Source organism: Aedes aegypti, chromosome 2 (assembly GCF_002204515.2).
Source record: "Aedes aegypti strain LVP_AGWG chromosome 2, AaegL5.0 Primary Assembly, whole genome shotgun sequence".
NCBI lineage: Eukaryota > Metazoa > Arthropoda > Insecta > Diptera > Culicidae > Aedes > Aedes aegypti.
The window spans coordinates 232,584,045-232,603,924 of record NC_035108.1 but is presented as its reverse complement, the minus strand read 5'-3'; the positions used below and the strand labels follow the sequence as shown (position 1 = coordinate 232,603,924).

Below are 19,880 nucleotides of genomic sequence, written 5' to 3'. Positions count from 1 at the left end.
AGAATATGATTGAGCCTTCACGAACCGTGGGACCTCCGACATCCCAACTTGTACGCGTCATTTCGCTCACCTTGTAGAGAAAATCATAGTTGTCCTCAGGTCTCATCCAGTCTCCGTTCGTACTCATCACCGGTCCTATTTTAAAGTGTTGCAAAATGCTCAAGTGGCCAATAAGATCACCTGGCAAAACATTTTTAGACCTATTAAGCCTTAGAGCACTTCTTTCCGCTTCTAATTGCACATATTTGTGCAAAGGCAGCAGATTGAGAATAGCATCTAACGCTTTCGATGGAGTGCTGCGCATTGCTCCCGTTATAGCAATGCACGCAAGTCTTTGAAGCTTAGCTAGTTTCATTCCTGCAGTAGCCTCCCTGGTTTTAGGCCACCACACTAATGAAGCGTAGGTAATTTTTGGTCGTATAATAGATGTGTAAATCCACATAATCATTTTTGGCCTCAAGCCCTACTTCCTCCCGACAGTTTTGGAGCATAACCACCATAATGCGTTGATCGCTTTATTAATTGCAGAGTCAAGATGCGCATTCCAGCTAAGCTTGGCATCTAAGATTACTCCCAAGTATTTTACCTGACTGCTAACTTGAATTTCAACTTCTCCAATCTTAAAAGATTTTAAGTTGACTTTCCTCTTTTTAGTGAATAGGACAATCACGATTTTTGACGGGTTAATGCTTAGACCCTCCTTTATACACCATGATTGGGTATACTTTAGGGCCTGCTGCATTCTTTCCGATACTATGTTGTCAAACTTTCCTCTTACTACGATGACTAGGGTAAGTGTTCCCTTAGTTGTGGGTGTTCCTATAGTTGCGGTAGTGCCATTTTCACTGATTTTATTATATTAGCCACAGAACCGACACTGCCAACCGACGTATTGGGTTCTTGATACACGGAATAGTTAAAAAGAGTGTTCAAATTGCTTTAGAACTGATGAAATATCACTAAAATTGCTAAAACTTTTTTCTCTTGTACCAATGGACCGATGCAGGAGTTCACTAATTTGACGTTTGAGCGGTGCCGAATTCACTAGTTTCCATGGTGACATGAATAACACGGCACCGCTAAAACGTCAAATAGTGAACCCGTGCATAGGTCCATGGACCAATGCACAAGTTCAATAATTTGACGTTTGAGCGGTGCCGAATTCACTAGTTGCCATAGTCACGTAAATAACACGGCACCGCTCAAACGTCAGAAAGTGAACTCGTGCATCGGTCCATAGTTGCGGTAAAGTGTTCCTATAGTGGAGGATCCCATAAAAAAACAACGGATACCACAACTATAGGAACACAAATTAAAAATGTACCGCAACTAAAGGAACAGTGTACCAAAAGTGGAGGTATTATTTTTCACTGACATGCCGTGGATTACTGCGATGAAATCATTTTTCTCATTTTGTCAATGGTCGTTACTTCCCGTTACAACATTAAGCCAAGTACGGACCTGAAACGTAAATCACTCAAGTAAAATTTCTCCTTTTTACCAAAGTAATTTTGACAGCTGATTCAGTTTGAGCGAAATGTCACTTTTACTTGCGGAATAATTGAGCGCCACATTTTTCCGTTCGGAAAAGTGACAGCTCCCTTTGATTTGTATGGCAGGCGTTACCGACGTTATGAAATCAGCTCTACTTCTCAGCTGCGTACAGCTAAAGTAATTTCGGTAGCGGAATCATTCCTTGACCGTTTCTTGTCCTATCCTTTTGCACAGTACTTATGATCAGCGTACCGGCCATTAACATGTACATTAATTGCGCTTCTTGAATTCAGACGGTTAAATGAATTTCAATCGTGCTTATCACCTCCACTATTGGTACATCTACCCTATATCATCCGCAAAGCCTACAACCTCGAAACCTTTAGCTTCTAAGCTTCTGAGAAGGTCGTCTACAACCAAAGACCATAAAAGGGGCGAAAGTACTCCACCTTGCGGACATCCTTTCGTCGCCCTTATGGTTACAGACGAACCACCCAGTTTTGAAGTGATTTCTCTTTTTGCAAGCATAGTATGAATCCAGTCTGTAAGATGTGAATCTGTTCCGTTTGTAAAAATCTTTGAATAATTTGTGTTATCGTAAAAAGGACAGCACATTTCTTTCCGTGTAGCAAATACGAATACAGCTACAACTCTATTTCTCTTTTTATGTGTGCTGCCATCTGTTAGTCATTTTATTGTGCTCTGCAAGATAAATCCACGTAATGCGATTATCCTGAAATGTAGGTATACCGTCGCAGTGATAATAAAAATCACCAAATGTTTCAGATTTAGCAAATTTGAAACATTTGCGTCCATGAAGAACGAAAAAATCCAAGCCTACTTGAATTTTGACGTTGCGTTTGAATTGCGCGCATATCTTCTGCGCGTTACCGCCGCCGATGGATGTGGATTTAAAATGAGCGCCGCAATATCTTTGTAGAAATATTTCGGCATGTGCAAATAAATTAAAGCTCGCAAGTTAAATAAATTGCATAATTGAAGGCGCAACGATGAAATTGAGCAAATTGCGTCGTAGTAATTTTCCACTGACTTCTATAGAATTGAGGCAGCCATACTATTTGGAAATGGAAAATTACTGGTAAGACTCTCGCTCTCCAGAACTGACCAATGGAAAAAGAGGTTTTAAACCCATTGTAGTCCATTGGGTAGTAATTGCGTCTTAATTTGAAGGTTCTAACCACTTCGAATCGCGCTCGTCATTTCATATTGGTGGAGTACGTGATAGTGTTCACATGTGAATTTCACTGTGAAAAGAAATAGTGGAACATAAGTTAGGCTTTGAAAAGCAACCAAATTTAAATTCATAGTGCGCAATAATTAACTAAATTCGAACAGAATTTAAGAAGTTCGATAGGAATTTAGAATAAATTGACAAATCATTTGAATTGGGAAGGACAAATTAGTCAGGCGTGTTAGGCCCAACAACGTGGGCGGCCAATCTAGGCTTAATCAGGCTAGTCTAGGGTCGTCTTGACTAATCTAGGCCACACGACGCGCAACTGAGCTCAGGCCCGGAGTGACAAGTGGTGGCAGTTTTTCCGAGAGTACGGACCACCGGCCAGAGCTTTCGTGTGGAAATACGGTCCAGGAGAATTATCCTACGGTAAAGTGTGGTTGTTATCGTGGCTAACCACGTACCCACTCGTTCAGCCAAGTTGTGAAGCGGAGAGCAACGTCTACAAAAGCTCTCACTCCACCGAAGCCCGGGGACGCCTATACCCCGAAGAACAAGCTCACACACGAGTGGAGAGTTTGAATCCCGACCGTTTCAAGCGCCTGACGCCTACCCAAAGACACCGTCGTTGGAGCATCGCCTAGGAAACAGGTTAGATGTATCGCTAGGGTGTGTGAACCAATTGTAGACACTTTATTAAATTCACTACGAATGAACGTGACGTCACAAAAGCAGTTAGGGTTTGCCTTGGCTAATGAAATAGAATCGAACGTGAATAAAATTCTGAACTAAGGCTTTTGTGCAACTTTTTAAATTCTAATTTGTTTTCTTTTCTTCTTTATTATCGTATAATTTTTAAATTGTATAATTACTTCGAGTTTAGGTTTGACTTCACCAAATTCGGTCGTAAATTGATAGAATTGGTCGGAGTTGTTGAACTTTTAGTTGAGATTTCTTTTATTACCATTTAGTTTTGGATAGCGTTTTCGGTATTTTAAATTCTTTTTTCCATCTTCCATTCGGTTAATTGGAAATTCTGTTGGGTCAAAGTGGAATTTCAGTTCTGGATTATAACTGTTGGCCTGCCCTGAGGAGGCAGTCTCATGCCGGGATATTTGAACAGAGTTAACGGTCCTTTTTCGAAAGGTGGCGCTTAAGCTGTTAGCTTTATCGGAACAGAGCGGAACGTTACAAGTCGACAATGCATGTGTTGAAATTTCGTTTTTTCATAGCATTTGCTATTGAAGAATATGAAGTGTTGTCAAAAGCACCTTCAATGTCCAAGAAAGAACAGAGTGCGATTTCCTTCACTGAAAGAGATCTTTCGACTTTATCTACCAGCGTATGAAGCGCTGTGACTGGAGTTGTGTTTGAGCCTTCGACCTTGACGCTTGCTCCTGGGCAATGCGTCAAGAAAGCCCGAGCAGTCGTCAGTTGTTTTTCCGCTCGGGTCGCGCGCCTATTTTCTCTGAGTGCTTTTATATAGCCAGGCAAACGAGTGAAGCTGAAAGTGGATTGTTGCTGCTCAAGGATGACGGATCAATTGGTGAGCTCGTTTCATGCTACTATTTCTAATCTATAAAATATGTATGACTGCACCTTTAATCATTACAACGGTTAGACGTAAATATGATTTTTCAACAAACTATGAATGGTTCGTCACTGTGAGTGTCGACATAAACTCTGATTCATAAATTATTTATGTCTAAATTTTTCTTTTCAAAACACCTTCATATTTTTACCTTTTCTGTTGTAATTAAAAAAAAACTTTGAATGGTTCGACACTACAAGTGTAGACTTGCGAAAGGTTCACTTCATTCAACAAACTTTGAGAGGTTCGTCACCTCAAGTGTCGGCATAATTTTTCTCTACATAGATATTGTTCATATCAAATGAAAATATTATATTTACATATAAGCATGTTTATATCTCACAAATAATTATTTATCATGGTCTAATCGCTTATCAAAGTGAATCCTGTGACCCAACGATCCTCCCCATTAACAAACATCCCTCCCAGTAACCTTTGAGGAGATGCAGAGGCAAACACGGTCTCCAAATAGCAAAGGTTACACACTAACATTCCTTCCCCCAATCCCACCTGACTACAAGGACGTGGCCGGCGCCGTTATTGACCATGTATAAATAGAGGCACTGAATTATGCACACTGAAGAAGATTATGGCCAATCCCAGCCGAACTTCTAGTTGATTCTTTGTGCATTTTCACTTACTTCGGTCAATCACGGAATAGCAACCATTGATATGTGTAGTCAGTCTAAGCTAAGCTAAGCTAAGCTAAGCAGCGTATGAAGCGCTGTGACTGTGACTTTCCAGCTTGATACGCATACTGATATTTAAACAATGGATATGTCTGCATGTAAGTTGAGTTTACGTAATCCTTCAATACTTTTTCCATAGTTTTCAACAGAACTGATGACAAACTAATGGGTCTAGAAGATTTTAGGTTCGTTTTATCTCGTTTCCCAGGTTTAGGTATGAATATGACTCTTACCAACCTCCATTTTGATGGAATATAGTTCAATCTTAAACTTGCCTTGAAAATCTTCATAAGGGACGGAATCTGAACCGCTTCTCCGTTTTGAAGTAGTGCTGGAAATATTCCGTCCACACCTCCAGATTTATAAGGCTGGAAGGATCTCACTGCATTTTTCACTCTTGCAAACGTGAAGATTTTATCAGCTTTATCTGGTGTTGGATTTTCTATACTGCAGACCTCCGGTATGGTCTGCATAGAGCATCCTTGCACTCCAGTATACTGTATATCCCTCGCCTGAAGCCGCTCCCGGAAAATGAGTATCCATCATCAAATCAAGTGTCTCATTACAAGTTTTAGTATACACCCCATCTTGGCGTTTAAGGTTGCCAAGTTCAGAAGTATGGTTTTTAGCAAGAGTTTTCTGTAATCTAGCAACAATTGGTGTATTATCTATACTCTCGCACATATGAATCCAAGTTCTTCTCTTTGATTTCCTTAATTCGTTATTGTATTCAGTTAGAGCTCTTCTATACTGAGCACAATCTGAGGTTCGTTTTGCTTTATTAAACAATTTCCGAGATGTTTTTCTAAGGCTTTCCAATTTTGAGTTCCACCATGGCACGTCCCTACTAGAGAACGATTGCCTGATAGGACAGCTATTATTATATGCTTTTAGAAGCACTTCGTTTCCCTTAGTTGTGGGTGTTCATATAGTTGCGGTATTACCGTTTTCACTGATTTTATTACATTAGCCACAGAACCGACACTGTCAATCGACGTATTAGTTTGTTGATACACGGAATAGTTGAAAAGAGCGTTCAAATTGCTTTAAAACTGATGAAATATCACTTAACATGGTAAAACTTTTCTTACTTGTACCAATAGTTGCGGTAATGTGTTTGGGTTTTTCTATAGTGGAGGATCCCATAAGAAAACAAAGGATACCGCAACTATAGGAACACAAATTAAAAATATACCGCAACTAAAGGAACAGTGTACCAATAGTGGAGGTCACGGCATAAAAAATTAACAAGGCAGGCTCTTCACTGATGTAAACATCAAGTTTGGTTGAAAACATGTGACGTCACTCCTATCGTACCATATACCATCCGGACCACTAGATCAATTTTTTTGAAAATTTGTTCGAGGTGGATAGGAATGACGTCGTCAAGTAGCTGTCAGTTTTCGGAATATATCACCTTCTTAAATATAGTACACCGTGAGTGGAGGTATTATTTTTCACTGATATGCCGTGGATTACTGCGATGAAATCATTTTTCTCATTAAGTCAATGGTCGTTACTTCCTGTTACAACATCAACATGTACACTAATTGCGCTTCTTAAATTCAGGCGTCCAAATGAAGTTCAATCGTGCTTAGTACCTCCACTATTGGTACATCTACCCTACTTCTGCAATCGTTGCCGCCTTAAGCATGGGTGGATCTTTCCACCACATCTCGTTGTCTATCAGCTTCCGAGGAAATTCACCACGTGAAATCACGTCAGCTGGATTCTCGTGGCTGGGAACGTATCGTCAAGTATACGCGCCAATAATTCGTTGGATTTCGCTCACACGGTTGGAGCAAAGACAAATTAAAGACCTCCATGTCCCTAGCAGTTGCCCAAAATGTTATGGCTCATAAGGTATCCGTCAAACTTGGGTACCTTTTGTACTACCGAGGGACCAAATGCAGTACTAGAAGTAATACCCAATCTGAGCCCGAGTGTGACGGACCTGGTTGGAGACATACAGTTGCAGCATTCCAGGTGGTTTCCTAATCCAACTGTAGACGATCTACGAGTCGGTCCACACAGAATGGATTTAGATAAGAGTGGCGTCAATGTCAAAATTGGAACAGCGGCGAACTGTCATTTCCATACAAATTCGCGTTCCAATCGAGCAGGAGACCTGTCATAACTGGAACATGACGTCACTCTTGGTTACAGGCACTCTAGGTCCACAGGTTCACTGATTCAAAATCAATATCGATCGCAGCAATCGCCTTTTCGAGTAGCTTTGACAGAAGGACAGCACCTAACCTGGGAGGGAGGCACCGATACTACACACTAAATATGACACAAAGTTATTTCAAACTGCAAGAAAACTCCCACTTGCCGACGACAATCAAGGCAGGCTTAGTGAAAATCGCTAGTTTTCAGTTGTTGTGTACCTTCGATCCTTCTGGACAAACATTGAAAAAGGGCCACAGTTTTCTATGCGTTTAATTTTCAGTTTTAATGAAAACAGTAAAAAGAGCCTCATTCCAATACGTTATATTCAATTAGAATAAACGGTGCTCTCGTGACGTTACTTTTGAATGTGCATGAATTGATTCTTATTCGATTTTTGCTACTTTTGATGAAATGCAAAAATATGCTTTGGCTAATTACGCGCTTTTTTAATGTTTGTCCATTGCTTAAGATCCGGGCTCACAGTGACAGTTCGTGACAGCAAAATCTCGGCTCACTGTGACGTAGAGAAATTTTGTATTGGTTTCTCCCTCCCAGCACCTAACCATTCGGCGCGAGAAATAGTGATCGGCTTGCACTCGTTAATTTTTTTCGGAAGGATTCTGGATTTGCTGCAGACTAGTCGGAAAGTAACAAAACCATCATCTTGACACGAATAAAGATACATGCCCCATAAGCTTTGTCTGAGGCGTCGGAGAAGCCATGCAACTGGACTAATATTATATCTCCTGTCGAAATCCATCTGGACACGCGAAGGTTGTTTAGGCACTTCAATTCATCACGAAAGCACCGCCATTTGTGGGACGGGGTTATCCCAATCCACTTGGAGAACACTAACCTCCCGTAGAATCAATTTGGCTGGACCAACCAAACCAGGCAAATCGTATATTTTCGCAACTTCGCTGAGAATTTTTCTTTTCGTTGTAGCTTCCGAGTTGCCAGGAACAACAGAGAACGAAATCTTCACGAGGATTCCAAACGACGCCCAAAGTCTTGATGATGTTCGGTTATTCAATTCGAAATCAGTGCCATGGAACTCCTCGACATGTTGCAATATTATCGGTTGATTGGCACACCATTTCTGCGTTCCAAAGCAACCTTTCTGCAATAATTTGCTTACTTCTTTTTGCAGAGCGCACGCATCCTGGATTCTATGTGCACCTCCAATTACATCGTCCATATAAGTGGTATTTTTTATTACCCTTTCCCCTTGAGGGTATTCGTGTTGATGATATTCGGAAACCCGGCGAAGTGCCATGGTTGCTTGGAATGTAGACGATGACAGACCATAGGTGATCGTCAAAAGCTCATACCTACACCATTAGAAGCTCGTTCCGATCCTAGCGCCAAACTATCCTTTGAAACGCTGTGTCCGGTGGGAGGACACCAACCTGTCGAAACATTTTGATGACGTCTACTGTGAAGACGTACCTGTGACCACAGTAGTTCAGCAAAATCGAAAACAAATCGTTCTGTATGTTCGGTCCAGACATCAGCGCATCGTTGATTGCCACTCCTGATGAGGACGTTGCAGAGCCGTCGAAAACGACCCTCAATTTTGTCGACGTACTGGCAGGTTTTACTACACAGTGATGTGGTATGTAGTACGCGGAACTCGGCTCTTCATTCTCGTCAACCGCAATGGCTCACATATGCCCAAGTGACTCGTACAGTTGTGTTCAGAATAATAGTAGTGAATGCCGATTTTCATACAAAATGCTCAACTTAGGCATGATGTAACTTTGTTTTCCTATAAGCAATCGACTTGAACTTGGCAGAGAACTACAAACATCCTTAATTTTATTATTACAATATTTGAATTTTTTAAGCACCAGGTCAAATTGCTCAAAATAATAGTATTTATTAACGAAAACCATCGTTCATACGACCCTTAGAAGGTCGGCAACGGCGCTTGCATTGGCGGCAGGTAGGACAGAGCTGATCACTACGACGACTATGTTGCTGCTATGACAACTTCTTTCTTCTCCATGTGATTAATTGCCACTTTTATCAGCATACTCATCCGGATTGCCAAATCACTATTGTCTCCAATTTGACGTATTTCGCTTCCTGTTCGGCTCGTAGCTCCTCAGAGGGGGGGGGGATCAGGGCACGAATCATGTTTTGGAACTCATAGTATTCGCGATACGACTGTTCGACTGTTTTCTGATGCAACCGAAGGAAATGCAAATTCATAATGTTCAGGTTCGGGTCATCTTCACTATGTTCAATGGCACTTTTCACACGTGTAAGTTTGCCCTTCACTACCCCCTCTGATGAGAGAGAGAGTCTTCAGCTGTTCTTCCATTCTGGCGTTATCTAGTTTCGCCTTTCGCTGGGATTTCTGTTCGGCGATCGTTTTCGATGGTGTTGACATAACACGACACGATCACTCCACTTTTCTCTACCGACGGCCATTTGCAATTTTAATAGCGCGTCGCTGCACTCGACTCGCGTCGACGTTCTTCCACTACTTCTAAATTTATTCGGCCTGAAGGACCAATGTGCCTTCCGATAAGCCGAGCGGACTGTATATTTTTAAGAAAACTCGAAATCAAAAATAAAACACGTCCGATTTTAACGAGTTCAAAAATTACTTTACATTATTCAAGAAAGAGACATGAGTGTGTGTGAAAGGTTTATCTTCCGGTCTTCCTGTTAAAAGTTGGATTCTGCAGTAGCAATTTTTCGCGTAACAACCTGTTTGAATATTCGACCGACAATGTGCTAACGCAGCACACTGCGATTCCCTTGAGCTGGAAGACGGTTTGGTTGGAGACTCGTTAGTACGTGCTCCTGAGAAATATGTAACTCTAATTATCAGCCTATCCTCCTATATAGGTGCAGACGAATGATCAAATTCTCCGGGCCCATTTTGATGCCCGTACGATGTTATTCTGTTGAATCTTGACCCAAATTGCCTGTGCTTTCTACACCAGTCAGATGTTAATCGAAGTGCTGTTTCCACCTTACAATCACAACGTACATTCCTCCATCAAGATACTCCTTCCTTTTTGCACATCTCGGCTTGCGGCACGAAGCCTCTGCAAGCTGCGTTGAACCTCTGATAGAACTTTCACTCAGCTGCTCCATCCCTTCACACTCCAATTCTTCCAGATATCTTCTTTTTTTCCCGAAAGAGTCTGCTTTCGTTCCCGTCTCTAACGTTTCACGTTTTGCCGGGTCACTTGCTGTAGCATGTCCGCTTACGCTGTATTATTTTTTTAGAATCTGCTCGTCACTGCTAAGCCTAGAGTGGCTGTACGTAAGCAAACGCGTTCTTGCTAGATGGTAGTCAAAATATGTGTGCAAGACAGAATCATACCATACCTATTTATCTAACTTTCGGTCTTTTCTGTTTTGTATTCCGCAGGTGGATTGACCAAAGATAATCGAACGGATTTCCTTCTGGCTTTGATTCTACTGCCTCATTTAGTGGATTTCGACCATGAAGAGCGAATCATTCAGATATTGGAAAATGAAATTACTGCCACTGTTTCCCAGCTGAAAAACGATCCACAGAGTGAGCAATATGCCGCTTTAAGTATAATGGTAGAAACGCTTGTGCACTACAAACACGACAACTTGAAGATCTTCGTCATGATTGTTGAACAGCTATTACCGAAAGTGGTGGATGCTAAACAGAATAATCTGATGAATGTGATAAGTTTGTGCTTGGTTAAAATTCACCAGGATAAGCCACAGCTGTTAACCGATAAGCTATTTGAAACAATCCACTTGAAATTGAGCGACTTTCTAGTATCAGTGCATCATAAAACTCGTCTACTGGTGTCTCACATGTTCTCGCTGTTCAACAATCTTCCAAGGTTAGCCATTGAAAATGAAGATCAAACACTATTCGACGTCCTGTACGCCATAGAAATGGTGGATCCGAATATCCATACATATCGTGAGCAAGTAATGCAGCTGAAAAAACTGGAGTTCGATTCCAACTGGTTTCAAGGAATGAAAGACGAGTCTCTTCGTTTGGATGCAATGAAGTTTGTACTTTCGATGTTGTCAGTGAATTTCAAATTGCTAGGGGAGCCTGCCAGTGAGGTGCTTACGACATATGCTGAGGAATTTGCAGTGGCTGACTTCTGGAAGATCTACAAAAAACAGTTGAACTATACACTGGAATACATAAGCCGTCCGACTGTTGCAGACAGCGAAGAAGCAAATGAAGATGATATGTTGGATTTCGTTAATGATGAACAAGATGACAAGATAGATTTTGTCAATTATCGCGTTCAACTGTTGGTCACCTTGTCGAAGCTGAATAGGATATTCGAAGCAAAAAATCGTGATATTGTAGAAGCGTTCCTGCAATTCATCCAATCAGAATACAGAGTCAAGCAACATGCTGATGTAGAAACCAACGAATCTGCCCCCAAAGCTACCCAGAAGATCTTGATCGCATACTTGAACATATTCGCAAAGGTGAAGAATCCAAAGACCATATTCAAATCCGAAAAGCTGTACGAACTGTTTGAAGAGTTGCTGACTCATCGTAGCTTCGAAGTGCAAAAGCTGGCCCTGGATTGCATATTCACGTATAACAACGCAGCCATCACGCCCTACAAGGATAATTTGTACCGTTTAAGCAGCGAGAAAACTATGAAGGATGAAATGCAGAGCTTTTTCAAAGAGGACCCGGAAAACGATAGTAGACTGCGGTGTGTGGTGCTGGATGAACATCGTTCCGCGGTAAGTGAATATTTTTGAAGTTCTTGTTGTTAAGGCCTTCTTATTCTGACGTCATCCCACGCACTCGGTTTGGCACTCTGGTAGCAAATATGTCCTGACATAAACTGCTCAAGGTGGAAGTTTTTTCCCATGATTGTTTTATACCAATCTGGCGGTTTAGTTTTAGTTAGGCGATGAGTCCATATACCTTTAGTAGAGTGATCCCATTTCTGCTCACAACATCTAAGCGTTGATCTCTTCATACGTGTTACGGACTCATCTGATACCCAGGGTGTCCATCCATCCGGGAAAAGCGGGAAAAACCCGGGAATAACAAATGGCCGGGAAAAAATACGGGAAATACCCGGGAAATTGTACAACACTCCGGGAAAATCACTAGAATATTTTGTCAAGAGATGCACGACTAGGTTGCTCGAGAGACAGTTAACGGATTCTAGAAGAACTTTAGCCCGAAAAAACCTTAATTCCAAGGAGAGATCTTTGTCCTATTTTTCACATTTGCTATCGTTTTCATATGAAATGCCTTACAAATTTCTGGCTGAAGATATCAAGCACATTCAAAGAATTTCTTAGGAAACTGAGGTCATTGAAAAGTGTTTCGTATTTTAGGCAAGGTTTTTGATAAGATGCTTAATGAATTTGTATTAAGAATAATGACATATTTTTGATGACATCATTTTAGGAGTCCTAAATGAAATTTAGGATTCTATAAAAGAGTTTTGGCGGATTTTCTTGACATTTTTAGCAAATTATTTTAGGATAGTGAAAGCAGAGCTTAAATACTTTGGGAAATTTCTTGGGAGATTTCAATGGTTAATGATATTCTGAACACATTCATTTATAACTGCTTTTTGATAGATACCTGGAGCAACTGATTCGGATTCTTGAAGAAGTCTTGTTTAGATTACTAACTGGACTAATCCGTGATCTATGATATAGCCATTTTAGGTCCCTTATTAGATGTTGTATGAATTTCTGTAGATTTACAGCGAATTCTTCCTGAAACTCTGAACGTATTGCTTATGAGATTCTTAATGAGTTCATGAAGAATTTTTAAATGGATGAATAAATGGCATGGTCCTCTAGGTATAGGTACTTGGGCAGATTTTTGTTTATTTCTTAACGAAACTCTTGACAAAATATTCGATGGATTGCTATGAAGATGCTTGTTCATGTTATGTCATTGTTTTATGCAACCAAGCAATCAAATGTATTTAGCGAATTATCGTTTCTGCGAGAGTTGCAGTAGATCAAGAATTTCTTCAGGAACCAGCTATGAATCATGTCTAACGCATAATTTTAAAGGCGTCCTTAGTAGATGATTTGTTGGTGATTCAAAACATAGTTGGTTTGTGGAACAGTGATCTGAATTTAGTTATACAGAGCAGATTCTTATCTCCCAATTTCCTAGGAATTCTAATAGTGCATTTTCCATACTTTGCCCCTCTCGATTAAAAGCAAAGTTTTTCGAAAGTTAAATACATTTCTTAAACAATATATTTAAATTGATATATTTAAAAAAAAATAAATAAAAATCTAGTCTAAGGATAACTTTAGCAAACTTCAAGTGCGAACAATTGTCTAAATCAGACCTTTATTTTGACCTATTTTTATATTAATGGAAAAATTCTATTCTGAAGGCAATTTCCAATGTAAATTAGTTCATTTTGTTGCTCCAGTGATACACACCAAAAATGTTTTTCTTCCATAGCTAAATCATCTACTTGCAAGTGAATTTATCTCCAAAATCCTATTCAAAATTATCCGCAGGGTTCTGAATTTTCGTATCAATGATGCGAAATCTACGATTTTTCGCACGTAAGGAGAGAATGCTTTTTTCGCTTCCTCACGTGAACATCTTTTATCGCTCGCACTAATTTTCGCTGGAGCTACGATTGTGGATAATCGAAAATCACTCCACTCCGGGGATAATTTATTTTTCACTCCATCATATTTTCGCTCATCAACTGCTCCCGAGAATTATCACTATGTGGATAAACAAAAACTAGTGCGGGACGGGATTCGAACCTAGAACATTGCTAAAAACAACCGCGATGCGCGCTAACCATGCTACCACACCAACTTGACGAAAGGAGTGTTTAATTTGGTGCATAAAAACAACTGCTGCTTGGGGCGATGGATATAGGAAAAGTTCTCCATGAATCGGAGAAAGAGAAAACAAACTTCTCACAGCTGCGGAAATGTGCAATTATCTATTTTCGCTTTGTTTTGTGGACGGATAAAATCGCAAGGCAGCGAATCGCTGAAAATTGCTGTGAGGGATAAATCCATTATCGTGAGAGTGAGTGAGAATTCGGAAGCCTGATTATCCGGTGCATCCAACCTACGTTTTGCATGGTAAATTTATTCATTCGAAATTTGAAAATTCAAGAATTTTTGCGATCATTTCTCCCGACTATATTTGTGTTTCGGCGTAATTCCCTCACGTCTTTCGCGTTCCATCTAATTTATACCACTGATTGAACAACTCTTCCGGATCAAAAGGTTTTAATAAGCTTCTCGCTAGGACAACTAGAAGCAGCACAGTAATTGAAAAGAAGCGGACAAATACTAAATGGAACAGACTTCATACTGTCTGTCTGAAACTTTTTCAAAGTTCAAAACGGTTAAACAGTATTTTTAAAAATTCTTCCATTTTTTGTCATTAAGTATATCAAATAATAAGTCAAATGATAACTAAAACATTTGCAACTTTTTCCTTTTTGTCATACAAAGTGGCCAAATTCAATGGAGTTGGTCTAAGCAAATTTAATGGAGTTGGTCTAAGTTTTGCCTCAAATTCCGAACATGACTCATATTCCGAACAATGGCGATTTCAAAGGTAAGAATTAATATTTTCAAATTTTTAGATGTAGATGACTTGAATCATGGAAGAATTTATCCTTATTCAAAAGTCGCTCTCAAAAGTCGAGTGTTCGGAATATGAATCATGACCGGAATTTGAGTACGGAACTTAGTTTGACAAAACGAAAAAGTTGCAAATGTTTTAGTTATCATTTGACTTATTATTTGACATACAAAAGCAAGCAGCTGGTGAGTATTGTTTGATCCTTCGACCTGATTGCTTGCTCTAGCGGGGGCGAGTGACGGGGGCAGAATCAAACATGTCGCGCGTCGTTAGCGTACCAAGGTGGAATAGTATCGCGGATCGCGTTAGTAGCGTTTGATCCTTTGATCTTGTCGCTTGCTCCTGTGGGGAAGGGCGACGAACACTTGTTCGGCGTTCAATGCGTTTATCGAGTAATATCGCGAATCCGGTTAGGCGCATTAATTTCAAATTATCGTTTACCATAACGAATCCTTTACCCAACCCTTTCCCATATCCAAACTCCCAGTGTCTACTTGTGGAAGTGCAGAGGACTCCTCGGCTTCTATAAAGCAAGCAACACGTCAACATTTCCCTCCCATCCCCAAATTGACCTGCATTCGGACGCAGCCGGCGCCGTTATTGTTTGTTATAATAATGAGAGCACCAGTACTTACACATTGAGGATGCTACTGATCCCGAGTAGTGTCTGTTGGTTCCCTGTGTAAGTACAGCTGTTCTTGCAATAACGGAGTAGCATCTGCGGGCGGTCAATCATGCTCATGCTCATGTTCATGACATACAAAAGCAAGCAGCTGGAGAATTTATTTAAATCTTCTTATAAGCGGTTTCTTCACCACCTAATAAGCATTAAACCTAGTTAAACTACCATCAGTGCACCAGTATCCGCTCATGTACCAGTAGCCCGCTCACACCGAAAAAAAATAAGTTTAAACAGAATAAATATGAAAACTATAGCCACTAGATGATTCAAATCGACAAATTGAATTATACTGTGGACAATCTTTTGCGTATTTACTCAAATTACCTTACTTTTTAAACTCGTGAGCGGGCTACTGGAACATGAGCGGATACTGGTGCACTGATGGTATATGGGTAAACGTGGTTTACGACTTAAGCGAAGGTGAAGAAATCGACCTTAAGAGTTAGTGATTAGATTCAAATAACCCTCTATTCTGTTTAATTCCATATTTGGAATTGCAATTGCATAGCTAATGTTTTCCAATATTTGAAACTATAGTCTAAAATGAAATGCTGTTTTGACGTTATCAAACTGCATAGAATGGTAATAAACCTACGAGCGGTTTAGTGGAATACCTATAAATAAATGAAAAACTAAATTCGGTTTTTAATTTACTGCATAAAATGATCTTATAAGATTTATCGATTAAAAAAACTGATGTATTTGAAGACATTGCTTCAAAATTCATAGTTTGAAAACTAATATTTCGGAAGCCAGAAAAAATATCAAAACTTTTTGTTGAAAATGTCCAACAACATCCGGTTTTAAACTTTTTGGCATCCGGGAAAAATCCGGGAATTGGAAAACTGATTTTGAATGGACACCCTGACTCTTTCTTTGAAGCATCTTTCTTAGTGATGAGCCCGATGGGCGCCATCCTGATTATGATGAACACTGCCACTTTGGAAATAGTTCGGTACGCTACTTTCCAACCGCTTCACCTTTCTGTTCGTTCCAAACGCTTTTGACTAGTTGGGTCCCACATACCGACGCAGTATTGTGCTAGAAGCCATTGACCGATGCATGAAATCTTCGCATATCGTTCCGATCCATGCTTGGTCGAGATATCTCATTATAACCTTTTTTTTAAATTTATCTACCGTAAAATAAATTCTAACACATTATTTTTCTTTCAGGTGGTTCCCTTGGTCATGAAAATTGTACATACCAGAATGGTTCAGAAAGTAACGCCTACCGAACTGAAGGCCCTGCTATTACGGTTTGTGGGTAATTTCCACGAGAATGAGATAAACCTCTTCATAAGCATGTCGTTTGCGTATTTCGAGAAGCTACTTCGATCCAATCCTTTGGAAACCTATCGGACAATCAACGAGAGCAATACACGATTTGAGGAAGATCTCCCCGTTTATCGTATTCAAGTTTTAATGAAAATGATCGATAGCATACGTGAGCAATTCGGAGGATTGAAAGACGAGTCCTTTATTCAGTACTTGCTGCACATCAAGTTTTGTATGGACTCAATCCTCACGCGGATGGATCATTCGGCGGTAAAGCAGTTGAAATCACAAGCTCTAATCAATTTGGTAGAATTTTTCGATCACTTCGACAGCTACAAATGGACACCAGAGGAAATAGAAACCGTTTTCGCCATCTATGTGCGACCTCAGTTGGAAAAACTGGAAACTGAGTGTATTCATTCGCCGACACCTCTTTTGAAACTGTTCATTGCTTGGAGCAAAAATCCACGCTATTATCAATTTTTAGCGCGATCATTATCCGAAGAATTTGCCCTCGAATCAACGCCACTGGCATCCATTGTCAATTTATTGAACGGTGATAAAACTAGCGATGCAGTCTGTCAAGAAATTCTGAAGATGATCACCAGTATGCTAACGCTTGATACAAGTGAAAGTGAAATAATTACTGTTCCGAACAGTCGACCAGTGGACAACACGTACAACGAATCCGAAATGAATCTTGGAACATCTCTGCTAATGCCTTTCGTTATGGATATCATATCCTACATCCAGAAGATAATGAAGCGTAAACGGTCCATAAGCAAAGATCACCTGTTGGTGCTGTCCCGCATTGCTGAGTACGTGAAAAATGAAGAATGTTGCGACGCAATAGCAGACATGTTGCTGCCGATGCTAGTGAGGAGAGTAACTCTACCCAATGTGGACATGGACACCATACAACAGATGCATGTGGCACTTTATTCGCTCATGAAAATGGTTCCGCACCCGGAGAAGCACCTGCGGAAGATTGGAGTACTGTTGGAACGCGTTCTAGATTTGGGTAAGTGTTATTGAACTTGAGTTAATGTTGGGGAAAGAAGGGTAATTTGGAACCTCAAGGAAAAGTTTATAATAGTGCTGAAAATATTATGGAATCTTCTGATTTTTGCATGGTTTCCAACAATGCCTCAATAAATACACAAGATCCGGATGATTTTCTTTGTCTTATCTTTCATGTCGATTTTTTATCAATTAAATTACCTCACATAATCTAGAAATTCAATCATTTTTTCACTACACTGTTTATAAACAATCCGTGGATACAGATTGAATTTTAAAGAAATACCAATGGTCAAACATTATCATATTAAAATATGGAAAAATATGTTTTATTTAATATTGCTTGAGCCACTATACGAACACATGTGGCTATTTATAATTTCTGTTTCTATAGTAGCTTCACGACGCAGGCAAAACACGCATCAATTTCACCCAAAAGTGGAAAGTGGAAGAACGAACAAAACCTTCAATTTTAGCGTTGAGTAATAAATGGACGTTGTCTTATAAGATTTTCGTAGTAGCAATATTATTTTTCACACAGTTTTTTACGGAGGCGACTAGTTGAAGCATGCTTTATGAGGTCCTAAGGTTTTTGTTCTTCTGCTTCTTTTTCTTCTTCTTCTTCTTCTTCTTCTTCTACTTCTTCTTCTTCTTCTTCTTCACCTTCTTCTTCTTGGTCTCAGACCCTTATCTCCCCGGAATCGCCTTACAGTATTTCTTCGGGGAGGGGCCAGTGCATATAGCACAACACGTGTAGCAGAAGTAGCCTAGGCAAACTGCCACAGGTACCCCCCCAGTTACGCCAAGAAACGTACACGATGTCCAGATGGCGTAACTTTACTGCCAGAATCTTCTGCAGGATAACTGGAAATGTTCTCTTCACATATGTAGGCTGGTTTCAATCGATCAATCGTTATTTTCTGTTGTTTCCCGGCGATAAGGACATCGAAATACTTCTCGAATCGCTTGACAATCTTGTAGGGACCCTCGTAAGGTCGTTGTAATGAACGTTTAACTGCATCGATACGAACAAATATTTGGTCACATTTTTGTAGATCGCTATGGATGAATACCTTCGACTTCGCATGTCGCCGAGATCCGATGATCCAAGGAGACGTTCCAAGCGTACTTGCGGTGAAAGTGCAAAGCGGGAAACCAGGCGATCCTTAATATTTTTGTATTTGTCGGCCTGTGGTGGGTTCGATACCAGATCGGCTACATGGCAAATAACCGACTGATCAAGCTTCGCTACAATGTGGTAAAATTTGGTGTCATCTTTTGTTATGTTCCCCAGGATAAACTGTGCTTCAGCCTGGGCGAACCACATTTCCGGATCAGTTTTCCAAAATTCCGGGAGTTTCACCGAAACTGCAGCGGTAGCTCCTTGTTGATTCACGGTGACTGCTTGTTGATGGTTCACGTTCTGTGCTTCGTTTTCCGGATTCATCGTGTCGATTTGAGGTTATGGTGGAGTGGCACCAGAAGAAGCGATTTTTCTCGCGATACACGAGCGAACCGAAAGTACTTCGAACCGGATATCACGTCGGGGTCACCAATGTGGGGACTGACACCGGAAAAACTATAACACGAGTGATTATAACAATAAAAACTTATTTTATTTACTCCGATCGAATACAACGTGTTTTTTCGCTTCGCGTTTACGATAACAACAACAACGTCTCAGCGTTTAGGGTGGCTCTTCTATTTCTCGTCAAACTAGGGTGCATCTATTCGATACCCACACCGACTTAAAGAATGTTACAAGGGACCAGCGTCGGCAGGGCTAATCCTCTGCAACCAACTTTTGGTCGGCGCGCCATAGGTGCTGCAATTCTAACATAATGTGAGTGACAGCCGTTGTTACTGCATTCCAGCACTCGGTATCCGCACACATACTCTCTATTATATTGTCGGGGGACGTGTCCCTTCCGCATGTAGCGAGCGTGCGACTTCTCACAACACGACATGCTCCGCTGTTTCCTCCACACCAGCACAATTGGGGCACGCAGGAGATTCTGAGTGCCCGAACCTATGCAGGTACTGTCTATAGCAACCATGTCCTGACAGAAACTGCGTCAGGTGGAAGTTCACTTCCCCATGGTTTCTTCCATACTGCCTACTGCCTACTGCCAGCTTCTGAGTGTTTCATCTTTACACGTGTCGCGG

The 19,880-nt window shown here is 40.6% G+C and overlaps 1 protein-coding gene across 1 annotated transcript in view; it reads left to right on the top strand.

Annotated features, from left to right (window-relative positions):
- LOC5575899 (small subunit processome component 20 homolog) overlaps positions 1-19,880 on the top strand; it is a 110,939-nt gene that overhangs the window by 50,314 nt on the left and 40,745 nt on the right. The window contains exons 4-5 of the mRNA XM_021844435.1: positions 10,533-11,866; positions 16,593-17,715. Of these exons, the coding sequence (XP_021700127.1) occupies positions 10,533-11,866; positions 16,593-17,715 (2,457 nt within the window). The remainder of the gene's footprint in view (positions 1-10,532; positions 11,867-16,592; positions 17,716-19,880) is intronic.